The sequence below is a fragment of the Phaseolus vulgaris genome, chromosome 5, assembly GCF_051622355.1.
Source record: "Phaseolus vulgaris cultivar YP4 chromosome 5, ASM5162235v1, whole genome shotgun sequence".
NCBI lineage: Eukaryota > Viridiplantae > Streptophyta > Magnoliopsida > Fabales > Fabaceae > Phaseolus > Phaseolus vulgaris.
In genome coordinates this window covers 41,721,337-41,747,613 of record NC_143502.1, presented here as the reverse complement: position 1 = coordinate 41,747,613, position 26,277 = coordinate 41,721,337, and the positions used below count along the sequence as shown (strand labels likewise).

The window sequence follows — 26,277 nt, the reverse complement described above, 5'->3', positions numbered from 1 at the left end:
AAAGACCAAACAATTTTATAGCTAAAACAAATAAAATAGTAAACTGGTCATTAAAATTATAAATTATTAACCATTTTAATCTTGAAAATGTAATGTTAGGCACAATGATCCCTTATTATAAATTCTTAATTTTACTTTATTTAAATTATACAAGCTGGTACGGTTTTTTATTTATAAATTTGTATGCTATAAATAAATTGGAATTTAGAGAATTATTATGAAAATACTTACAATTTTTTTATTATGTATAACGAATAAAAAATTGAAAGCAAAAATTATTAGTTTTGTGTATTTAAGTGGAATTGGTAATTACAATTGGTTTTCCTCAGAAGATAAGTATTTTTATATGTAATAATATGATATACCTAGTTCTTTACAATTTATTATAATTTTTTTTTGTCAATTTTCATTCATTTTTATTAATATTATATAACCTATAGTACAATTTAAGCTTAAATATTTTTATATATAATACTGTATTATTATTTTTACTTAGCATGACCTCTAAAATTTATATTCATGTCTGGTTTTAATGAAATATTTTATAATCTTTTAGTCATTATAATATTACTCTCCTATTATTGAAATATAAATTTATACAATAAATAAAATTTTAAATAAGAGCAAACGTTAGTATTTCATTGGTGATATAAAATTTCATAATCCCTTTACTCTCTCTTTTTTAATTTCGAAAACCAATTTGATCAACTATTGCAACTTCAAATAATTTATTTAATTTAAGGACAGAAAAATAAATTTAAGAAATTGAAAATATTTATATTTTATGTCTAAAATAGATTCTATATACCAAATTTTATAGCTTAATCCTTAATACGATCTTTAGAAAAACTTTATCATTGCATAATTTATTAATTTATTATTAGTAATATTATTAAGAAATGATTTTTAAACAATATCATAATTTCTAATCGATGTAGGATTTTCAACACATCCGATCTTACATCGAATTCAAAAAATCTCGTTAGAATACTCTATAGCATATTAAGAAGTAGACTTTAAACTTAACTCAACCTTATATAAAATCAATATAAGAATTTGCACCACTTATATACTATGAAATATCATATATCTAGTCGATGTGATATCTCAAATACATACAATTTTCTAATCATTTGCAAAGATTGATGGTGCTTCTATTGTTAGTGTAAGTTTTCGATATTTTGAAGCTATATTAAATTCTAAGTAGTTTCGATAATCAATCTATACAAAATAAACAAAATCCCTACATCCATTTCTTTTCACAAGATTCAATTCTAAAATCTTCCAGAAAACTAAAACACAAGAGTTGTGCACTCGTATAAAATTGTATCTGACAACAAAATAAAACAACAAAAGGATGTTTATTGTTGAACATGTGATCTTGGATGAGAATCTCTGAAGCATTCCTCGTATATGTAACGAGAATATACGAAACACTCGACCAGTGTTCGAATGAAGTGGTCTGAGTCAGGCCGAAAATTTGTGATTTGAGTTTAAGAAACTTGAGCTTCAAGCAAAAACTTGTGTTTTGGATAGAATAGACGTGACGGTTGGCTGTGACTATACGTTTAATTATGCATAATTCCACAAGTTTTCCCAAACTTGCAGCCTTTCAACAGTTCAATTGCATTTTAAGGTTCCCTTTTGCTTCTTCTTCTTCAACACCAACTTCACAACCTCTATATATATATGCATACATGAAACATGTCTTTTGTAACAGTTGTAAAGTCAAAAAACACAGTTACTACTTTTCTATCTCCTGTTCCCTCCTTCTATATATTGGTTGGTGAATCAATGGAGGAAATGCCTAAGTTCATCCATGGAACAATTGAAGCTACCATCTTCAATGCCACACCTTACTCACCTTTGTTTCCCTTCAATGTAAGCTCCCCACATAACTGTAATATTATTATGCTATCAAGATTTTTCCATGTTAAAGTGTTAGCTGTCATGTGATGAAATTGTGCACTAGTCTATAAACTCATAGCATGATTAATTTTCTGTGTTTTTTGCAGTGTGTATATACAAAAGGAAAGCCTGTTCATGTGTCTATCAGGATAGGCAAACAGAAGGTGGCGAAAACGACCCAAGAACGTGAACGTGTGTGGAACCAAACCTTTCAGATTCAGTGTGCTCATTCGGAAGATTCAACTATCACCATTACACTGAAGACATCATGCTTCATTTTGGGGAAATTCCACATGCAGGCCAAGCGGCTGAAGGAAGAGAGTTTGATCAATGGATTATTCCCTCTGCTCATGGAAAATGGAAAACCAAATCCACAACTAAAATTAAGATTTATGTTGTGGTTCAAGCCAGCAGAAATGGAACCAAGTTGGACAAATATACTATTTAATGGGGAGTTTCAAGGGCTGAGGGATGCTACATTCCCACAAAGGTCCAATTGCCAGGTTAAACTCTATCATGATGCTCACCATTCATCTACCTTCCACCCTCCTTTTGACCTTTGTGGCTCTCCAATAAAGCTCTGGGAAGATGTCTATAAAGCCATTGAGGGTGCAAAACATTTGATTTATATTGCAGGCTGGTCTTTCAATCCCAAGATTGTTCTGGTAAATATGACCTCATTTCAATTTCTTATGGTTCTAGTGAAATGTATTTAGTTTCTTTCCTAAGTTAAAAAAAACTCATTCATAAACTAGTTTATAAAAGTTGTGTATTAGCTAATTTAATATAAATTTAGTTTATTTATCTTCTTATTCTCTTCTCTCATAAGACTAAGTTAATATGCATTTTTGAGAAGCTAATGTGGCTCTTGTGCAGGTTAGAGATCCTGAAACAGAAATCCCTCATGCTAGGGAGATAAATCTGGGTGAGTTATTGAAGAAGAAGGCAGAAGAAGGAGTGGCTGTGAGGGTTATGGTTTGGGATGATGAAACATCTTTGCCTTTTATTAAGAACAAGGGTGTGATGAACACTCATGATGAGGAAGCTTTTGCATACTTCAAACACACTAAAGTAATATGCAGAAAGTGTCCCAGGTTACACCACAAGTTCCCCACACTCTTTGCTCACCATCAGAAGACCATAACTGTGGACACCAGAACACCCTACTCTGTTCATGCAAGAGAAATTATGAGTTTTTTGGGTGGTTTAGATTTGTGTGGTGGCCGATATGACACAGAAAAACACTCATTGTTTCAGACACTTGCTGAGGAATCCGAATACCATGACTTCTACCAGACAAACATTGCACAAGCTAGCCTCAAGAGAGGAGGACCAAGAGAGCCTTGGCATGATGCTCATGCTTGTGTCATTGGTGAGGCTGCTTGGGATGTTTTGACCAACTTTGAACAAAGATGGACAAAGCAGTGTGATCCTTCTCTTCTAGTTCCTGCCAACACTTTAGAAAATCTCATTCCCACATACTCAGGCACTCCAGTAGGAAGGAATTGGAAAGTTCAAGTATACAGGTCAATTGACCATGTATCTGCTAGCCAGTTGTTTAGAAGGCTAACTGTGGAGAGAAGCATCCATGAAGCTTATGTTGAAGCAATTAGGCGTGCTGATAGGTTTGTATACATTGAAAACCAATATTTTGTTGGAGGGTGTCATTTGTGGCAAGAAGATAGGCACAGTGGATGCAGCAATCTGATTCCAATTGAGATTGCACTCAAGGTGGTTAGTAAGATCAAAGCAAGAGAGAGGTTTGCAGTGTACATAGTCATACCAATGTGGCCAGAAGGAGTTCCTGAAAGTGAACCAGTCCAAGATATACTTCACTGGACCAGACAAACAATGACAATGATGTATCGGTTCATTGGAGAAGCAATAATAGAAAGTGGGGAGCCAGGGCATCCAAGAGATTACTTGAATTTCTTCTGCCTTGCTAATAGGGAAAAGAAGGAACAAGAGGAGTTTCTTCCACCACTTTCTCCCCATCCTGCAACACAATACTGGAATGCACAAAAGAATAGAAGGTTCCCTATTTATGTTCACTCAAAGATGATGATAGGTATGATTGTATTCTTCTTCAATCAGCTTTTTTTCCACTTCTTTGCAAAGAAAAGCTTATTTAGAATAATTTTTCATAATCATTTTACTTCACCTATTAACCAAAAGAACTGTGCAAGTGAATTTGTTGAAATAACTTATGCTTTAAGCATAAAAAAGTTGAATTGGACTATCTTAGAATTGTGGTACAAACTGTGGAGTAGGTTATCTAACATTTTCTGTTGTTGCTTCTGGCACCAGTGGACGACATATACATACTAATAGGATCAGCCAATGTGAACCAAAGATCCATGGATGGACAAAGGGACACTGAGATTGCCATAGGGGCTTACCAGTTTCAAGATGGAGTTGATCACCACATAAACCATGGTGATATTCATGCATACAGAATGTCACTGTGGTATGAGCACACAGGAACTGCTGAGGAATTGTTCTTAGAGCCAGAAAGTTTGGCATGTGTGCAGAGAATGAGGTCGATAGCAGATCATATGTGGGAAATGTACAGCAGTGAAGAAATTGTGGACATGGAAGGTGTGCACCTTGTAAGATACCCTGTGAAAATAACTCTAGAAGGGTATGTGGAGGACCTAGATGATGGTGGGGATCTTTTTCCTGATACAAAATCTCCTGTGAGGGGGAAGAGATCAAAATTGTTAACCCCTGTCTTTACCACTTAAGTTAACCATACAACTGTGACATGACACAGACTACACTGACCATTCTTTTGCTTATCTTTTTCACTCTGAAATAAGTGTTCTTATTTATACACATGAAGGTGAAAGCTGTTGACAATAAACGGCGTAACGTTGTTATATCAATCTAGCTGATATGTCAAGTTGCATAGTGATATTAAACATAAAAGTTTTTATAAAAAAACGGTGTAAAGAATATTTAACTTCACTGTGTATCTAAATATTTTATGCACAGTCAATACAAAGATATTCAAAGCATATATCATCATCAAATTACAAACAATTATATATGATAAATTTATCAATTTTGATGATAATTATTTCATAATCATTCAATGATATTTGTTATATGGTCACAATAGTTTTTTGAGTGGTCACAAGTTTGGAAAAACCAATTCATGTTAACAAGTGATTAGAGAAGAAAGTGCAGGCTTATATATAGAAGGAAAAGCATGTTAGAAGTTTGAACAGCTAAGGTAAGTTGTCACCTTAATTTTTAAGTTGTCAATGAAAATGCTCACTTTTTTAGTAGCCATTTTACTCCATTATTTTTCAATCAATAATTATAATATCTCGCTTTACCTTTTAAAATGTAACCCTTTTGGAGAAGTAAAATTTTGATTTCCAGAATGCTATCTGTCTAATGACATTTATCAACTTACTAAATGAAGAAAGTCTGAAGACATCCAGCACAATAACAAAAGGAAAAGGGGTGATCTCATACTAAATCACGTGACCAGTTCATGCTAAACTGAACCTCCTTTGATGTATCAATATGGTTCAATGTGTTCATCAAATCTTTGTCACCGAATGTCTTTGGTTTTTCAGTTTCAGACTGGCTTTGAATCTGAACATTAACACTCTTTAAGTAATGTCTCCAGCATCTGAACTCAGGTTCATCTTTACAGCAGGATGGATTTTCTTCTCTGTTCAGTAATTCATGACACAGGAACTGCAAGTTCATAATCATCAAACACTCAATTTTTTTCTCTGTATTCACCTCCCCTCTAGTTTTCAAAATTATAGTAACAATAAATATAAAAAGTCCTTCTACATAACTGTATATGACACAAAAGTTGCATATATAGGAGGTAACCACAAGTTCTTCAAACTAAAAGTGATGTAAGCATATTCTTAACAGATTTTCATTGGAGTCAACATATTTTGTTCAATATTTTACTCTTGTGTTTATGATGCGACACTGATCCGACATAAACACAAACAGAGATATATGTATAATTACGGGGACACAAATCTATATATTATATAATTATGAATTATATAAATTGATAAATTGACAATAAAGATTTATGTGTATAAGTATGTTTCAATTTTTTTTAGCAGAAAGATGTTCAAAAGGATTTGTTCTTATTTTGTAATCATAACAAAAATTTATACAATAAATTTGAGTTTTAAAAAAATTAATGTATTTTTCCTTTTTAAAGTTGTGTTAAAACGAATTTTCAGACATTCAAGAAATATTTTTTTGAATTAACACTTCACCGTTATACATGTTCTACAAGTGTCAATGTCCGATTGTGTGTCAGACATGCCATTCAAGAGGCTTATCCGATCCTCATGTTTATTTCTAAAGATGAAATTGATTTACATATTACCTTCATGAATTCCCTATTTGCGGGAAGTGCTTCTACTCGTAGAATACTGGGATGACAGCTGCAAAGGGAACCGTCTAAAAGGAGTTGGTAGGCAAATGATGGTGTTGAAGAGGTGAGAGACCATATCAGACATTTTACTTTAGGTGGTGGAGAAGTAACCTCCATTATCTGAACTTGCCCTGGCCATAGAATCTCCTGTGCTTTGAAAAACTGGTTGAAGAGAAAAATTATTAGCAAGAATTTGGAAAGATTTAACTGCATGAACTAAATTAACAGCTTTGTTAATCATGGAAATTTGATGTTAAGAAGAGAATTGGAGAGTTGATGTATAAGTAAAACTATACCTGTCCATACAAATAACTCAAATGCACAGTTGGTTGGTTGAACATCTCAATACAACTCCTGACTGCAACATCCAAACCAGGGCGACCTCCAAGACTCAGCTTCAGTGTGACTGTTGGCTTTTCAAGATGCATACCATGGAAAGATGGAATAACATAACCTTCATAATCGAGCTGTTCAAGCTTTGGGGCATAAACATTAACGTCCAGTGGATTTTCAGAACCCTTGTTTGACAAGGACATAGTTCTAAGATTAGAACAAGCAACCATTATCCTAGAACATGAGTTGAAGCAGAGCTGCAAAGTCTCCAACAGGGCATGTTCAAAATCAAATTTTTTTGATCCGTAGTTACCAATACGCACTGTGACACGATCAGAAACAAACCCTTTAACTGCCCCATCCAAGTGTAAGATGAGGGTCCTAAGATTTGGTGCTTTAATCTCAAGCCTGCAATCAAGTGCTTGCTCAACTTCAAGATAACTAAGCCTGGGAAGGTTGCAAATTACAAGGGAAGCCATTTTACTAATCCCTTTGAGAACAAGTTTCTCAAGCAATGGGGAGTAAGATAGGATCTTGTGAACCATTAAACTACTTGTTTCAATCCTCAGCAAAACCAACTCTTTAAGGCAATTAAAGGATAAAAAGTTACCACAAAATAATGGGCCTCCCATGATATAACAACCTTCGATGTTCGCTGTGAGAAAGGATCTTGCAGAAAAGATATCAGTCAGCAGATAGTATCTGAAGTTTGAAATTCTAATATTTAGATGCTTGACAGAGTTTTTCAGCAGCAAACTGATCCAATCATCGATACAAGTAGTTATTTTGGAGATGTAAACCATATTATTCATTTCATCAGTAAGTTCTCTTTCTCCAGCAAAGTGCATGTTCAATACAAAGTGGTGAATGATTGAATTCTTCTCAGATGATCGTAGCCAGGACAAAGAATCTTCAACACAATGCAAAAAGCTTTCAAATCTCTGAATGGTTTCATTGAAGGAAAAGTGCAATATGGTGAGTGATTTCCATAAGTTAAACCAATACTTGGAGACAGTGGTCATCACAACAGCATCAGCAGTTGGTAAGAAGAGAAAGATGTTCTCCAAAATGAGGTCTGGCAACAGTGTTATCATATCAACATCAACATCACTGTCACTGTCACTGATATCTGCTTCCTTTTCTTCTCTCATATTTTTTGTATCAGAACCAAGGATTTGATTAGTATCAACAAAGCAGATTAATAAACTCAAACTCCCATTATAATCTGTGATAAAAAGTTTTTAACTTTTACAATAACTTGTCATGCCATTTCAACACAGCAGTTGAGGATCTGCATGGATTCAGGATTGTCTGTGAAATAGAAAACGGGTTCCTGCATTCACGCAACTATTCTGTTGAATGAAGAAGGTGAAGTCAAACTGTTATGTACTGTTTATTTAACCTAATAGTTTTTATTAAGTGATAATTTTTTCATGCCATTAACCCTAATGTTTATTTAAATAAGTTATTTTTTAACTCTATAAAGTTGTTGGTTTAGCACAATTATAATGTTATGAATAAAATTAGCTTATAATGGAATGAATATGAAAAGATCATAAAAGAATAAAGAAAACTAATTTTAGCAATTTAATTTTTTGATGGGATTTTGTATTTTGATTTGTTTATTTTTTTTTATTATGAAATCACTTTAACTAAATATAAAAGATAATTTTTGTGGTTTTTATTTTTTTATTACTGTAAAGTATAAAATTGTTAAACATCTTATAATAAAAATCTGTTAAATAAAAAATATGTCATGAAATTTTGTAGATAGTTATTATGTTGTTCATATTTATAGGTAAATTATATAATATTATGTTAAAAATTATAATATATTTTTTTCATATTTTGATGAATATAGCTATATTTAAAACATAATATAATTAAACGGTAAACCAATCATATGAAATTGTATATGTTTGTCACTTATCAATTAATTTAAAACTATAAATATTACATTTAAAAAAATTTATTTCAGTTAAAAATCAAACCAAAAAATTGGATTGAAAACAATTAGGTCCAAAAAAATAAAATAAAGTAATCAGCTTTAATTGATTAACCGTTTTAAAAATCAATTTTCAATTATTATTTTAAAGTGGGCTGTTAATGTTCTTAAAGGCTAAAAGTAATAATGACCTTGAAACATAACTAAAATCAAAGGATCAAAATATTGATTTAATGTGAATTTCAATGCTCAAACATTACCTTAAAAAAAATTATAAGTAGATCTCACAGTTAGATATCTACGAAGGATTTTTTTTTTTATCAAGCTGTTTTTGATCGATGAGTTTTGACAACATTGCTGTGAGACTGATTTTTTTCATCAGTTAGAATTAAAATAAAAATCTCCCTTCATAATTAACTTATTTAATGTCTGATTTCAACCTTTTTTCTTAGAAGTAACTGTAAATCAATTTATGAAGCATTAGCTCATGGTTCAATTTTAGTTGAATAAGTAATAACTAAATACGTATTTTTAATACTGTACAATATTTAAAATAACAAACTGATACAAAATTACTAGAAAATGATGTAAACTTATAATCAATATAAAATATAATCTTATTTATGTGTTTTACAAGATAAAAATTATAATAGACAGTTAATTTATACTTGCATAGTATATATAAGCACTTATATATTTAAAAATACTTTAGAATAATAAAATAATAATTTATACTACTTTTGATTCATTGGCACTAAATCTTATCCGGTTTCAACTTGTTTTGACTGATGTTTTAATCCTTTTTCTCGTAACATGACTATTTTTTGGTTCAACCAATAAAACTAACTAATTTCATACCACATTTTAGTGATTTTATGTATAACAAATAAATAATCATCCAGTCTCATGCACATAAGTCCAAGTAAATATTTCATATAATAATAGAATAATTAAAATGGTATTAGATTAGTAAAAAAAATAAAATTGGGAATAGTAGTATAGTTTTATCGTCTTCTATGCATCAACTTTATCGAAGATCTATCATTACATTTCTACACCTTGCACTTTTTATTATTCTCATGTAATTTCAAAAACGTGTTTATTTAAAATTCAATGTTTCAAAAACATTTTTTTTCAAAATTTAAATATTACGAGAAAGAAGTGAAAAAAACGTAATAAACACAGCTCGAAATAATATAAACAATTTCAGATAACTTTGGTGCAGCGTTGCATGTAAAATTGACCAAGAACATCATATATTCTTCCGGGGGTGCAAAAACAATATATGAAACTAATGAATTACTAGCACAAATACACAATGATAGAAAAAAATAAATTTACAAAGACTAAATTAGGCACCAAATGGATAATTCAGTCACCACTTCTATAAACCTTAAAATAATAAAACCCTAATAATTAACGGGTACCTAGTTCAATGACAACTAAACCGCAATCACACGATCAAAAGCAAGTGCACTACAATCAACAACCATAAATTGCCTCTCGACTCCTGTTGGTTGATCATAAGATGAGAACATAAGACTTTGATCAATGAAAAAATGTGATGAGATGCATGTAATGTGTAGGGTTCGTATGGCATTGGAACGTGAATGTCTTTTAATGCCAAATCTAATGAGGAACATCAAAAAGTGTCTAAAAGAGGCATCCCTAAGATAGATACTGAGGCATACCTAAAACAGGGTAAGCAACGTCTTATGCAAGGACTCACGATCCATCTAGCAAACTAACATTTGTAAATTTGACCGAAACCAGCCATGCTTACCACCAAAGCTTTCATTTTCAATCTCACAATAAGATGAGATGATCCAATCAAACAAAGGCTTGTTAATACCATTATTATCTCAATCCATCACGACCAGTGAAAATACATCCATCCACCAGCGACAAATGGTTCTTGGGTCGATAAAGATTCAACCAATATTGCATTTTGAAATAACAAAGAACCAACTGAATATGCACGAGGGTTGTCTCAGCTTCTCGGTCCCAAACAATATTCCCAGCTTTTCATCTGCAACCACATTAATACAAGATTAGGATGAAGTAAATTACAAGAAACTTAAATATGAAAACAAAGTTCAATAGCGGTAGGGGAAAATACACGAGAAAAACATAATAAAAGACAAGTGAAAGAACCCAGCTATGTCATATAGAAATAGCAATATCAGAACCACACAAAGTAATCATTATATATGATAATCAAACAAATCTCATGAGAATTAAGTAACCCACAAGGCTGCTAGCATCCTTTGCTCTGAGAAAGTGTAACATAACATTAACCTCCAAAGAGTCATGAGGCCAATTACTTAAGCACTACCTAAAAAGAAATGAATGCAGCTATTTATTTATCTAGGTGGAAGCTGATTAATCATGTCTACTTATCTCACTAAGGAAGCCGACAGTTCATCTTGTCTCCTTAATACTCTCAGTCAAGCTTATTCCAGAGACTGCAAATTCCATAATCATAATAATCATGTTCAAGTCGGCAATAATACCTAAAATAAACTATTCCAAGCTTATTGCCCTTTAACTAAGTAGTCTTGAAAATTCCAAATTCTGCTACATAGATATACGAATCTCTCACAGAAAAGTAGCAATAACAACCAGAATGTCCAACCCAGACACTGGAAATAAATGCAATCTATAAGCTGAAAACTCTGAACTTTAGCTATAATGCGCCCCAACTTAACTGGGTGGTCTGGCAATCCAAAAGGAGTTCCTTTTTTCTCTTATTAGAAGCCTATAAAAAACAAGACCTATAGGAACATGGAATATAGAAAATTTTCCACCCTGCAACTTCAGACTGCTCCAGGCATGCAGCTAAGTTCTTAACACTCTAAATAGGATACATTGGCAGCTAGCATTGCATTTAAATCATTACACTACTATAGAATTAAGTTTTAAATTCTTGATCATTAAACTTCTGGCTAGATGGCATCACTAGAAACAAAATCTGAAGATGATCTGACCCTACTATGCTCTAATTCAGGTGTGCAACAATTTAAGTTTCATATTAAGCAGCATACTAAAGCTCACATGATTGTAAGCAGCAGGGTAACAAATAGCAAGTTCTAGACTTGTTACATCATTCAGACCGATAAAGAGAAGCAGAATACTTGCCTATGAGCTTTCTGATCAACAGCTGGCCTTCACTCATACAGCAGGCTCGAAGCCTTTTCTTCTGATATTCCACGGTGGGTGAATACGTGAAGCTTGCATATTGTAGGGAACCTTGACCAAAGAGATTTCAGCACCTCAACTAGGTACAGAAAATGACAAACTTTGTGATAGTATGAGATAGCAGTTTTATCTCTTTCAAAATTTCAATATTTAAGATGGGATATATGGATAGCATCCCCCTTAATCCTAAGACTAGGCAGATTTGTAACCTAACTCTCAACATATCTTACCTTCACCAACCAACTTCTGGTCCACTTCAAATAAATAGTTTGCAAGAGCAACACAAGCACTATAGACTACTATCTTGATGAGCAAATGTGACACCTCCATGCACAATAATACTTTGTAATGGATATGAACTTCCATGTAGTATTTGCAACTTAAAGCACCCTAGGTCTAACTGAACAATGACAACAGAAGTCATATCCTACCAATAAGTCTCAGACATTCCCAATTCTGGAAAAAGGATGAGGGTTGTGGTAAATCATCGGCAGTCAAGGTAAAACTTGTCAAATCCCAAAAGGTCTAAGTGAACAATTCAGGTTTCTAGGGAAAAACTAAACAGAGTAACAACATATATCTATATATGTATCTCCATCCACATCCATTGTATTAGTAGTTTTCCTCAAATCCACAAACATAACAGAATGTCAGATTATCTGAAGAGGAAAACACATGTCCCTGCAATACTGTTACAGCCTTACATTGCAAATGTCTCATCATTTCATCATTAATACCATTTATGACAAAAGCAACACATTTCACTATTCACCCTCCATGCCAGCAAAAAACAGTAGTTATGTCCAGAAACTTGGCAGAGAGAGAAAATAAGGAATGAAAAATGCTTCACTACTCCCAAACATAAATATTTTGTGCAGGTACATATATTGCCTCCAAATGTGAGTACAGCCACCTTCAACACAAACAACTTTTCCAGGAAAAGAAACAAAATAAAGTCCACCAAGCTTGCAACTTCATCTCCGAGGAAAAAAACATCCTATAAACACCCCAAAGTTATTTGCAACGTAAGCAATTCCCAAACTTTTATCCCCAATAATTTGAGAAGGATGCCAAATAACCAGTTGCAGTAGTACACTGGTCCCCTTTGCCACTACCATCTCCAGGACCTCAGGAAGGTTTATCCCATCTTACAAATAGTTACAAACTTAAATCTATCATTTCCTAACAAAAACATACTCTGATCGAAGAATAAGAGCAACTTCTCATTTTTTTTTAACTTGAGTAAAGCAGAAAATATAACCTAACATAAGTTATGCTCCAATTTCCTCTGCATGCAATCAGTTCTCTGACGAAGTAACAGGACTAATTCCAACATCACAAATCCATAATCCTTGGCATAAAATGCACTCAGCAACACCATTCATTCAACACATTGCCCAGATCTCAACAAGGAGCACGAGGGACAACAACTGAAAGGAGAAATAAAATAACCATAGAGTCTTCCAATAATGCTAGCTTGACAAACCCCTCATATTTTTAACTTCAGCCCGCAGTATTCAGCACAAGAGAGATACAAAATCTCAACCTTACACTGCTTATTTCCAGTTCATGATCAACACAATATTTTTACCCAGAAGAAAGACTATTAACAATACCAATCAAAAGCATAATTGAAACAATAAATATGTATCAATGGAAAATAGATAAAAGAGAAGAATCCATCATACTAAATTTTAAACATAGAGATACTGCAGTAATGTTTTTACTAAGAAAAAGTAAACCAACACTAAAACCTACACATGCCAGTTTAGGACTAAATATATCCAGAGTTCCAGATAAAATGACCATTGGTGTCGCATGCACACACAGTAGGACACCAAACTAATCTCAGCCATCCTGCTAACAGAAAAGGCAAAGTGATGGCAAGCCTTTTCTTCATCACCAACAGTAATTACTTGAATTTCAACGACGATTCATGCGAGGCTTCTCGTGTCCCTTTCTTGTAGCAGCACTCGCTCCATACAGAGGAGCTTTATCTGCAGCACCCTAAACAGCAGCACATGAAAAGTTAATGCCATATCCATCTGCAAATTGAAGAGTGCTTAATCTAAGATCATTAAGGAAAGCACATACCAAGTGAACGCCATATCCATCTGAATATGGAGTTGGAAAACCCTCTGGGCTACCAAATTTTGTTCCATATGGCCCACCTTCATAGATGAAGCAAACATGAAAAATAAAAAGGATAAAAGAACGATAATACTATCTATGCAAATTGGAACTATATGGTTCATGATGGCTTTTCAATAATGATTAATGAAATCAGCGTTCAGCCATGATGCATAGATACTTCAATATTGGTAGTCTATCATATTTATCAATCCTAAATAGCAACACGCAGTGGCCAACCCAATAATGTTATAGTAGGCAGTAGCATAGCTGGATCAACACTAGTGTTATACATTTGACAATATTTAAACGTAAATGATTAAAAAAATTAAAACCTTTTGAAATGTCATACCTGACATACCAGCACCCCAATGTCTTCCATCGGAACTAGCAAGCTCAGCACGTAATTTCTCAACTTCCCGAGCCATGGAAACCAAATTTTTTTCCATGGACTGCCTCTGTTCCATGAACTCTATGTTTGCCTTCTTTTCATAATCCACCATGGTTCTATAAAACAAAAATGAAATGGTCATCAGTCTAAGCAACGGATATGGAAATACCTATCACAAGAGCTTGACAAAAGAAAATGGAAACCCTGACAGCAACTGAGACACACACCTGGCACGCACTAGCTCTTGGTGCAGGCCATCCATCTCAGCTCTCATCATAGGAATCTGCTGATTATCCGCTTGTAACCTTGCAACATCTTGTGTGAGTGTCTGAACCTTCCCGGTCAGCTCTTGTTTGAGATTATTAAGTTTCTGAACTTCAGCCCGCAGTTGCATGACATCATTCTTTAAGGGCTCATTTGCCCTAAGGTCAGCCTCCATCTTCATGCCTTTCTCAACAAGCTCCCTCGAATGCGCCTCATGCTCAGCGCGAATATCACCGATTGCAAGATTCATACGATGAAGCTCCTCCTTCGCGGCCGCAAGGTCTCGCTGCAACGCCATGCGGTCATCAATCAACCTCCTGTTGTCTGCCACCAACCTCCGCAACTCAACATGCTGAAACTCAAGTTCCTCTTCCAGCACAGCCGGATGAGGAGGAATCGGCGGTGGCCGCGGCATCGGAGGCCCGCGAGCATAAGGCCCATCCGGCGGATACCCCCTTCTGCCATTCAAGGGTTCTCTGTGAACACGGTGTCTCGATGCCATGTCAAATGACCTAAATCGATACACGCAGATAAAATTGCAATTACAGTTACAATTTAAATCACAAACATGTTCATATTCTGAGAATCACAACAACGATTACAACTACAAGAAGAAAAGGCTAAATACACGAATAGTAACAAAAATTGATAACAATAAGAACGAAAAACACAATCAAATTCACACGAAGATAGATACATAAAGCAATTAGAAGGTTGAGAAAGAAGAACCTTGAGAAAAGAAAAAGGGGGTAAAGAGTCTTGAACAAACAACGCCAACACCGAACCCAACCCAACAACCACACTGCAACAAATAAAAAGGATCGATAACACGCACTCTTCTATTTCGCTCTAACGGCGTCGTTACATCGTTACATCACCACTATTTATACTCCTTCCATATAAATAAATAACACTTGTTATGTTTTATCTTCTTTTTTTTCGTTCTCCTTTTCATAAACCAATAATGTAAAATATTTTTTTTTTTACTCACATCACCAATGTAAAATAAGGTTTTCTTAATTTATATTTTTATTGAATAAAATATTGATAATGATAGATAATAATATTTTGTTTATTTTTATATTATATTATTTAACTTTACCATTGTACTACTTGTTTTGTTATTTTAACACTATATTCAAAGATAATGACATGGATAGATGATATATTTTTTAAAATATTGTACTTGTGTTACCTTTATATTAGTTAACATAATAATAAAGTGTATTGTTCATATAATATTTTATTTTAAATTTGATTGAAAAATATTTAAATGTGTAGTCTAAGATAAATAGTGGAATACATAACACATAAAATATAATAAGTGAAAGTAAAAACGTATAACTAAAACTTTTGATTTAGAAATAAAAAAGAAAATTAACATCTGTGTCATCTCATTCGAAATTTAGTGGTTATTATTAGCACGTGGTCTTATAAAAAATTTAACAGTTTTCAGTTATTAACTGTCAATTTTTAGTTTTTATCTAGTTTTTCATCTTTCAGTTAATTTTATCAAATACAATAGTTAGTTAAACTTATCTAAAAACAAAATAATTATTAAATTACTAATTTATAGTTTGAAGGTTGTTTCTTCCTACGGTCCTACATTTTCTTTTCTTTTGTACCCCTATAAACACTTTTGGCAGTTTCTTTTTGTATCTCTACATTTTTTCTTCCTGCACCCCACAATTTTTTAAATTTCGAAACTGACCTTGACTTTTCATTTGAAAAAAGGCACCGTGAATACCGGAAATTGGGATGTGGGAGTGTGCAACGGATTCTTCAATCCAAAACTAAATAAATTTTTTTTTCCAGATGAGGGGCGTTTCGAAAGCAAATTTTGCATAGATTATTAATTTCTGGATTGTTGAATCCAGAAGTCTAATTCTGTTACGGATTGATGGATCTAAAATGCTTTTTTTTAATTATGGATTTGTGAATCCAGAATGCACATTTCTGTTACGGATTGGTGGATCTGGAATGTTTTTTTTTAATGATGAATTTTTGAATGTGAAATGCATATTTTGATTTACGAATTGGTGGATCGAAATTTTACAGAAAGTATCAATCCAAAAAATTTCTGGATTTCATAATCTAGAATGCAAAAAAATAAATACAGTTCAGTACATTTTAGGATTTTTAAAAAATAATAGGAACAATTTGATCTTTTGCATAACATTGTGGGGTTGCAAGAAGAAAAATATAGAGGTGCAGGAAGAAGCTGCCAACACCTTTTGCTTACAAAACATTTCCTACTCCGAAACCATCGAAAACTGTTAAGAATAATTTGGGTATTTCAAAAAATGTGAGGTGCAGGAAAAAAAAATAGGGGTGGAGGAAGAAGCACCCGGATTTGAATAGCGAAGGGGTGCCAATAGCAATCCCCAATGTAGAAATATGAACCGTGTGAGTTGAAGGTGAGTGTGAGTTGCCACAATGGAGACTCTGTTATCGTTATCTTCTTCTCTGAAATTCGCAGTGAGAGCTTCATGGGACACCGAACAGAGACTCCCTTACAACCGCAACGCTCCCAGAAAGCTGAAGAAGAACATCGTTTCCACACCCACTCCTATCTCCACTGCACCAATTACGCCCAAGCGGGACCAATACATTTCGGATCTTCTCAAGCGCGCCACTCCTCTCCCCACTCTAGGTATTTGCGTCCTTCTTTCTTCCTCCTTTCTATTCTCAATTACCTTTCATTTTCATGCTTCAAAGTAATCATATATATGCTTGCAGCGCATGTAGAAGAAGAGCAAGACGAAACTTACATGGGATATGAGAAATGGCTGCCAACTCCACCGAAAGTGGTGAAGCCTCGATCCGTGTTTAACGCCGCTACTCTGGCTTACATCGGTGATTGCATATACGAGGTCTGTTTTGAAGCTTATCTTTAGTAGCTTAAAATTTCATGCTCTCTGTGTTTTGGAAAACTATATTTATGACTTCCTCAAAAAGTAAAGAATAATTTCTGTTAATGATTTACTGTTAGAGCGCATAAGTTTGAGCTCGGTATGTTCTTAGCACTCTGTTTTTGGATTTCACTATTTGATCAAATGAGCAAATTCCCTCAAGGAAGTTGGTCTTTGACTACTAGCCATGAGGTCATGCCTAGTGCCAAAGTGATGCAAGCACTGTTTGTTGAAAATCTCATGTTCACTAGAAATAAAACTGATTTATAAATGGATGAAAAACTCACCAAGTAGGTTTACAAGTAGGTTTTGTAAGGTTGAGTTATACTTAAAAGTGCACTCCTTAACATGTTTAAGTATTAACTTTTTTAGGCACAAAACTTTGATTGCCTAGTGCAAGAGTTTTATTAAGTCTACAAATGTATTCTAATTTTAATTTTTTGATGGAATAAAGTATAAATTTTCATCCACTATGTAATCGAACGCAGTCAATAGACTTGCCTAGTTCATATTATAAGTTGTATTCATTAAAATTGTTACAATTCTTATGGTTTTTAGAACTTCCAGATGTCTTATTCAGTGAAATTCTTACAATGCTTATGTTTGAAACATGCAGCTATACGCCCGTAGGCACTTTTTATTTCCTCCCCTAAGTATTGAAGAATATAATGTTCGGGTTATGGCAGTTGTGCGTTGTGAAGCTCAAGTATATTTTCTTTCCTTACTGCTTATTTTATTTTCATGTACCATATGCAATGGAATTAGATAAGTAACATGCTAAATATTGAATAATAGTATTTTGATGAGCATATATTTTTTTCCATTCTTCTTTTTCCTTCTTTCTAATCTATAAATCTGTCAGACATTGTTGTCACCTAATTTGGAGCTAAGAATTTATTTTATGTACTTTTCTAGCTTGATCTACTGTTATAGACTTATAGATCTTTCTGTATTGAATAAGATCTATATTTATTCCTTTCTCAATTTTTGGTACTATTCACGGGTTCTCTTCAAATACTCATATAGCTTTACATGCATATAGGATTTGCTTCATACATAGTGTTAAGCTGTACAACGTAAATCCTTTCATCACCAGACGTAAATTATGGACCATGATAATGAGCTATGGTTTAAGTAGCAGAAAATAATAGAGTTCAATTCAAGGAGGAAACATAAGAATTTTAACTAAAAAGTAACTTATAAGCTTAGAAATTATAGAATTACCAAAGAACTTTAACTTTAAAAATAAAGCTCGTATTTTAAGTCTTATGTTTAACTTTAAAGTACTTTTAAGCTATGTATAGCATATATTAAACTGTTCGTGTATTCTGCATTCCAGGATGCCTTGCTGCAGAAACTTCTCCAAAGTAACTTCTTATCAGATCAGGAGAGGTTAGAATATGTTACTTTTAGGTCTCAATGTTGACTCTGTTATAGTAGTGGTTAAAAAAGGCCTCCGTTACAAAATAAAATGCCCTGAAAATTAATTGATATGAAAATATTATTCTGTTATCTCAATTGCTAACGGAATCTCTTTAATTTATAAAAGAAAATGCTAATTAATTGAAAAAAAGATAATACTACATAGCATGTCATTTTCTAAAAAATTGACACGAATATCAGAAATGTATATAAAAAATTTGACATTACTGATGCACTTATGCATACAACTATTTCATCAAGTGTTGTACAAACCACAATAAACATGTTGCCATGTTGGCGTATTTTGTAGCCATTTTAGCACATTGCTTTTGGAAATGTTTTGGCATGCTTCAAACTTTGAAGTCATTTGGACACTTCAGAATTGTTTTAGGTATAGAACTGGAATTTTCCACAAAAGGATTGCATCCTTGTTTAGTACACAGCTATATTCTGGTTTGTCACCAGACAGATCTACATCCATGAGCCTTAGTTCAAATGGCATGAGTCCAAATAATACTACTATTGAATAATAAAAAATCATTTCACAGATTCTACTATTTCCTATGGAGTCTATCTTGAGGTCCTGGAACTTGGATCTTTGTAAAAAAAAACTGGCTAGGGTAGCTTTAGATCACATTCATGTTCTAAATTTGAGACTATATTTACATTTAACATTTCTGTCTGTCTCGTGGCTTGTACATGGTGATGATTGGATGGAGCCAATACACAGTAAACATTGCAAAAAAGGGAAGAAGGAAAAGGCACTAACTTGCAATTATGCTAATGTAGTGCTGGTTCAATACAGGATCAATTATACACTCCCAGCATGATAAGAATTGGCAGATCATAGTAAATCTGTTAAAAAATTTGTTTTGGCTATGGCTTTTAATGATCTTTATTGCAGGGATGTTCTTCGATGGGGAAAAAACATAGTTTCCAGCAAAACTAAGACCACAAAACGGGCTGGTACAGCTGTGTATAGCAGAGCATCTTCACTAGAAACATTAGTCAGTGCCTTCAAACTATGGGTTTTCTCTTCTGTTGATATATATATCTTGCACAAAATGGTTATCTGAATCTTGAGAATCTCCTTTATTTAGTTGTTTGACTCTAAAATGGTGATGACAACTGTAACATGATAATTTGCTGACATTACTGTTAAAACACGTCTTATTTCCTATTTATATATATATATATATAAAATTAAAAATCTTCCTATTTTAGATACCATTTTTTATGTTTAATCCTACATGAAAGAATCTTACATTTTAGTCCTTATATGAAATATGCTTACACACTGGATCTTACTGTTTGTCAATGTTAAATTTGGTTCCTATCCTTGACATCATTTTGTTAGTCTCTTCAAAGAAAATTATATCATACTTTATTTTGGTGCCTTTATAGTTTGGTACCTACACCTGACATAGGAGTGGTGGATAACAGTCTTTTAGAAAAGAGGGACTACATGAAGAACTGTGATATTTAGAACTGAAAAAGTTATGATTCTTTTGAGAACAAATCTTAATCGTATAATCATATGTGGACTGTTGTGATTGATTTTAGTCAAATTTGATTGTGACCATTAATGTAGGATTTTATTGTAAAGATTTGTATTTCGAATTAAAACAGCTATCATCTTTTTAAACATACGCATGTATTTCCAGGCTGCAGCCTTACCCTTTGAAACAAAGGTTATATGAAATATTGGCGTCATTATTTATTTGTACAATTTATGTAGCAGAGTAAACTGTTAAGGGTAAGGGCTAGTTGCCACATTAATGCTTTGCAATTTCTTCTTACATGTGTGTTGCTACATATCCATGTACTTTTATTGTTCATTTGTAAATGAAAATCAGAGTATTTGATAAGAATAATCTGAAATAAATTAATTCCTATAATTTGAAACTTGTTTTCAGCCTGTTCTCTGACACAGACATTGAACTAGGTTGGTTATCTGTATTTGACAAATGTAAATCGCTTGGAAAAGCTAATGTCAGAGTTGGGATTCTCAGTTGACTCTTCAGTGACTTTGAATATTGAGGAAATAATAGTAAGTTTCATGTATCCACTCCTGCTTGCTTGCTATTATTTTTATCGTTTCATTTCTGCTTTCCCAGTTGAAATTTGATAGAAACCGACTCTATTATCGCATTAAACTGGAATTAACCAAGAAACCACCGAAACTGAAATTTGAAAGAAACATAAAAAGAGCGATTGGTATGTTGGGATGTTTGACCTCTTTTTGACTAAGCCAAATCTTTATGCAGACAGTTGATGAATTGGCTTTCCTGCTACTTCCTACCAGATTGTTCTACGTGATAGGACATGGGGAGGAATTAATAATACTATGTTGTAGCAAGATGTTGTATAGTGCAGCATTAAAATACAAATATCATACATGGGCAATACAGAGATTTAAAAGATTTGATAGAAGGCATCAATAGGGTGGCAAAATAGGATGTTTCAAACAAGGCTCTTGCCATTGCTAGGCATCAATAGGATGTTTCAAGCAAGGCTTTGTTTTTTGCATTTGTTGAATAACATATCTAACTAATACAGGCAATTCTTTCTTGTTGCTCTTATGTGGTAGACTTGAGCATTGCTGATAATTGCCTTTTCTTTCCACTTCTAGGCAGGTGAGTTGAACAATAGATGAATATGATCTTCAGGCAATCTTCCACAGGAGCAAAAACAACTTCTGAAGATTTTGTTAGAATCATTGTATTCTTCTACAAAACATACATCATTTCCTCTTTTCACTCTGATGGGAGATGCTGTGTCACAACCACAGCATATCTTTCCATGCTATATAGATCAGAAGCCTCTAAGCTCCTTCTTTATAACTGTTGAAGGTTGTGGCACCATAGTTTGCTGGCAATTTATCTTTTTCAGAGGGACTCAGTAGGAAGAAGATAGTAATGCGGCGAAACTTTTGGTTCATGTGGTAGATTTCTTTTAGGGTTAGCAAATTTTGCTCGAATTTAGTTGAGTTGGTAGGTTCATATGTTAATTCAGTCAGTAGAATACAAAGACGAGACCATGTATCACTTGTACTATTATTGGTTTGGAATTATTACCTTTAGTCTTTTATCTATTTCACAAAAACTCAGTTATCTAAATCTATTAAATTTAGATAAAAATTTCAATGAATTATGTGATTGCAAGTTACTGAGATAGATGTGATGCCTAAATAAACACCAGAGGAAAAAGTTCTGATAATAAGTGTTCCCTCCAAAGTAAAATCACTTTATTAAATAAGTTATTATTTTCTTATTATTTTTAACAATTTATTATATTTTATTTCTGTACCGGTTGGATCCGTACGACCTTGGCTATGACTTTGCTTCTGGTTGTCGTGCCAACCAACATCATAAATGTCATTACGTTTAAGCAGGATTAGTGAGACTAATCAGCAATTAAAAGCTAGGTAATGTACTTTTAAACATAACTCAATTCTCTAATTTTGTCCAATAAGAAAGGCCTATGACAACTAATAAAGATTCTAAGAATCCAGATACGTCATTATACAGTGCTCGAAATACTGAGTTTGGAGTGTCTTCTGGACTTTGTCTTCTGGAGTGTCTTCTGAATATTGTGCGTCGGAGTGTCTGCAGTTTCAATACTAGGCACACGTTTAACGTAATTTTTTACGCCTAAACGAAAACAACCAGTTCTATATTCTATAATTATAGTGTAAACAAGAATTGAGTATCATATCATTGAATGTGTAATTGAAATTAAGATGGTTTTTTTTTAAATAATGTAATATTTAAAATAATAAGAGATGTATGCATGACTAACTCAGGTACACTACAAGTATATGTACAACAAAATATTAAAAAAAATGTGCACAGTCAATTAAAAAACTGAGTATAAATTTAGAAGAAAATGAGATGTTATTTTTCAAGAAAAAATAAACTAAAAGTTTAATTTCACTTTATTTTTTTTTTTTTTCTACATCCTTCTTACAACTCTGAATATTATTTTAATATTTTTTTATATTATTAAATTATAAATTTATTTTTTATTATATTTTTTTTTTTAAATTGTTACATAGTTTGTATGCAACTTCCTCGGTTGTAAAAGTATAATTTTTTATTTTGAAATTGCATTTTTCAAATCACAATTATAAATGAGTTCATTTTCAATCAGTTGTCAAAATATACTGAGATGTATTGATGTAATGCTTCTAATACAACAATATTTAGCTTCAAGTGGCCTAACCTAGAATAAACCCTCTACCCTCATAATTTTGCTCCTCCACATGCCAAGGAGGGCCTTAATAAAGGCTTCAATAGACTCAACACCTAAGCCACCATGCTATGTTGGTCGGCAAACTTGGTCCCACTTAACCAAATTCAATTTTTTTTACCCAAATTGCCTTTGTAATCTTGCTTCTTTTCCATTGCCTCAACAAAATTAATGCATTTTGTATGAAGAGATGCTGAGCCAAAAACTGTGCACTATCATTATCACATAAACAGATGAATGCTCTTCAACCTTTTTCATAAAAATGCAATTGCAGAATTTGTTTTCTTTTATCAGGTGGTCCCAGAGAGGTACAAAAAACATTCAATTGGAGGTAGCCAACATTATCCTCATGCACAATCTTGTGTGGTTAATTGAACATTTGGTTCATTCTGTGACTGTGACAAATGACATTTAGCAAAAAATGCACAGTGCTTAGAAGAACATGGGGTTGGTCCCATATCAACACGAGTCAGAGGAAAATAACAAGTTGCCTAGTGAGTTTTCCTTAAGTGGTTCGTTTGGCCAAGGAACTTCAAAACTTTTGAGGAACATAACATTTGACATATAGTATTCTGACACAATTGTGGTTGAACCAAAAATACAAGTATTATGCCAACTGGATATAATACAGTCAAAGGTTTTGGTTCCAGAAAGACATAACAACAAGAGGGCTCAAGATTTTAACTGGTACATGATGTTCTGAGGTTACAGATAAAGATTATTTATGGGGAAACAAGACTCAATTCTGAAGTTCACCATACTTTTGAAGTACACAACTTTTATTTCACAGACCATAAACAGGTTAGGTATAGTACAGAACGAGTCATAGCATCAAGATATATATGATGAGAAGAATAAGTTCTATGTCATATTTCAATATGTATGATTATTAAAATTATTATAAATTACAATAACTTGGATTTCTTTAAAAACTTTATTGACCAAGATTGATGGAAATGTCTATCAGGAAAAAGAAAGTGGTTGTTCTCTTATTTCAGAGACTTGTTTGGCTTAGTCTTCCTTTCTATGGTCTCGCTTTTCTACTTCAGTCAATCTCTCTTTTCTTTCGTAGGCTTTCGGTCAGGAGGACACCAACAAAAGGTATTTCGACATTCAAGTAAGTATTTAGTATTCGATGTTCAGTACAATAAATGCGCGATAACGACATACCTTTTTTTCAAAAGTTATGACAGTTTATATGTTTATCATGTGCGTCTACTTATTGGGCCGAATTAACTTTTGGATCATGATTTAGGATTAAGGATGAGTTGTCTAATTTTTTTTTGTAGAATTTAGGCTTATTAATCTCCTCTTGATCTTAATGCATTTTGAACATGTCAGTCACCCAAAATCGGATATCGAGGCTTTTAAGTCTCCTCCGGTTCCAACTTGGTTGATGAGAATGAGACTCATAATACTCCTTACCATCCAGCCAAATCCAGCCAATTTTTTTATGATTCTCATAATATTGTGTTGCTATAACTAAATACCAACTAATTATCCAAAAATAAGCATTGACATTGGTCGATGCACTGATTAATTAAAGAGGAATTCCTTGCTTTGTAGCTTTAGGAGTTTGAGACAACAGAAAGTCAAATTGTCTTAGCATTAGGAAAAGTCGTCACATCTACCACCCCAACAACACTTCATAGGAAACCAAAAAGAGAAAACAAAAGAGTGATTGCTTTTTCTTTGAAGTTTCAATCAAATGAATAATGATAATTGCAAAACCAGCACCATGATCTCTTCCTATTTTTATATTTTGAAAAGCAAAACACATGCATGCTCAAACTTTAAAGTAAAAACATGCTACACAGTTTTTCAACTAAAAAGAAATCCCCTTACACTGTGAATGAGTAAATGGTATTTCATTTATTGGTAGAATAACAAAAGGAAGGAAGTAAAAACAGAGAATGAAAATAAGATTTAGTGACCCTTGATGTGTCCCACAGAAATGCACTTTTGAACCCACACATTACAGTGACATGACCACATGTGTTGGGTCCTAACCTCAAATCCAGTGGCTAAGGATGGTGACTGATTTGTATGCTATGCCACCACAGAATGTATGTGGCAAGCTCATCCTTTTTGAGATAAGTTCCGATGATTGTGGGATGTGCATGGCTTCCTCTTCTTCTGTCTCAAACCATTTTTGTCTTTGCCAAGAGTTAATGCAACACTGTTGCTATGGATTGGATCATATCTCTGCATCTTTGCTTATGTGTCCTTCTAATCCTTCACTGCCCTCAATTTTTCATCCCTTGCATTGTGTCTCCCTTCTTTTATTTCATATAAGTACAAGTATTCACATTCCCTTTGTCTTTTTTAGATAAATTATTAGGAAAATATTACTTTCATAATGATACGATACAGTATAAACACTACAAGAAAACCATGAAATAAAAGTTAATTTTAACAGAAAAAAAAATTAGTTGTTATAGTGACTAAATTAGAGACTAAATTTGTTTCTAATTTATATTATTATTAAATAGTTTTTAAATTAGTATTTAATTAATAACTAAAGTTTTTGTTACCAAATTTATAATCTAAATAATTGTTAGTTAAAACTTTGGTAGCTAATTAAATACCAATTTAAAAACTATTTAACAATAATAGAAATTAATTTAGAAACCATTTTTTTTTAATTTTTAAAATGATATCTAATTTAGTCACTATAGCAACTAATTATTTTTTGTGTTTTAAAATTAATTTCTATTTGATGATTTTTTTTTTTGAAAGATATGAATTTATCAAAAAAATATTACTTTAACAACCATATAATGAAAAGACACTATTTTACAATGTGTCACTCTAATTTCAAAATTCTTCTACTTTAATAAAAATATTTTTGTTTTTTCTGCAAAGTTGTGAACATATTAATACTTTTTTATTAAGCTAACTTAAAAACAATTAGCATAATACATTATGATGTTGTATACTAAGTAAACTAATAAAATTTATACATAAACAGTAAACTAATTAATTGAAGATGAGAAACAACTAATTGATTTTATCTCTGTATAAATCCTTTAAATCCAGAGAAAATATTGCAGTGCCATTTTAATGAGTTTCTTCTTTTGGTTTTGTACTTTCTTTTATT

At 32.8% G+C, this 26,277-nt stretch overlaps 4 protein-coding genes across 9 annotated transcripts; 2 read left to right on the top strand and 2 right to left on the bottom strand.

Annotated features, from left to right (window-relative positions):
* Positions 1–1,719: 1,719 nt before the first annotated feature.
* Positions 1,720–4,927, top strand: PLDEPSILON (phospholipase D alpha 4). Its single transcript, XM_068644595.2, has 4 exons — positions 1,720–1,881; positions 2,016–2,573; positions 2,785–3,976; positions 4,216–4,927. Exons 1-4 carry the CDS (start codon positions 1,795–1,797, stop codon positions 4,650–4,652), a joined length of 2,274 nt encoding a protein of 757 aa, XP_068500696.2. The 5' UTR covers positions 1,720–1,794; the 3' UTR covers positions 4,653–4,927.
* A 458-nt stretch (positions 4,928–5,385) lies between these two features.
* On the bottom strand, positions 5,386–7,815 carry LOC137834427 (uncharacterized). Its single transcript, XM_068642484.2, has 3 exons — positions 6,628–7,815; positions 6,284–6,493; positions 5,386–5,619 (listed from the first exon to the last, which is right to left on the bottom strand). The coding sequence occupies exons 1-3, from the start codon at positions 7,813–7,815 to the stop codon at positions 5,386–5,388; spliced, it is 1,632 nt and encodes a 543-aa protein (XP_068498585.2).
* A 2,078-nt stretch (positions 7,816–9,893) lies between these two features.
* On the bottom strand, positions 9,894–15,472 carry LOC137835861 (DNA double-strand break repair protein). 5 transcript variants are annotated; one of them, XR_016521190.1, is made up of 7 exons: positions 15,322–15,465; positions 14,556–15,104; positions 14,290–14,444; positions 13,902–13,978; positions 13,566–13,814; positions 10,301–10,638; positions 9,894–10,119 (listed from the first exon to the last, which is right to left on the bottom strand). XR_016521190.1 is itself a non-coding variant. In XM_068644594.2 (6 exons), exons 2-5 carry the CDS (start codon positions 15,092–15,094, stop codon positions 13,731–13,733), a joined length of 855 nt encoding a protein of 284 aa, XP_068500695.1. In that variant the 5' UTR covers positions 15,095–15,104; positions 15,322–15,463; the 3' UTR covers positions 9,894–10,638; positions 13,724–13,730. The 5 variants fall into 5 exon arrangements, 2 of the variants coding, with proteins under 2 accessions (XP_068500695.1, XP_068500694.1); XR_016521191.1 differs by having other exon boundaries at positions 13,724–13,814; positions 15,322–15,463; XR_011085162.2 differs by having other exon boundaries at positions 9,894–10,638.
* A 1,425-nt stretch (positions 15,473–16,897) lies between these two features.
* LOC137835860 (uncharacterized) lies at positions 16,898–22,031 on the top strand. 2 transcript variants are annotated; one of them, XM_068644591.2, is made up of 7 exons: positions 16,898–17,245; positions 17,332–17,465; positions 18,121–18,210; positions 18,844–18,896; positions 19,831–19,933; positions 20,872–20,976; positions 21,559–22,031. In XM_068644591.2, exons 1-7 carry the CDS (start codon positions 17,029–17,031, stop codon positions 21,580–21,582), a joined length of 726 nt encoding a protein of 241 aa, XP_068500692.1. In that variant the 5' UTR covers positions 16,898–17,028; the 3' UTR covers positions 21,583–22,031. The 2 variants fall into 2 exon arrangements, 1 of the variants encoding a protein (XP_068500692.1); XR_016521151.1 differs by having other exon boundaries at positions 16,999–17,245; positions 20,843–20,976.
* Positions 22,032–26,277: the final 4,246 nt, after the last annotated feature.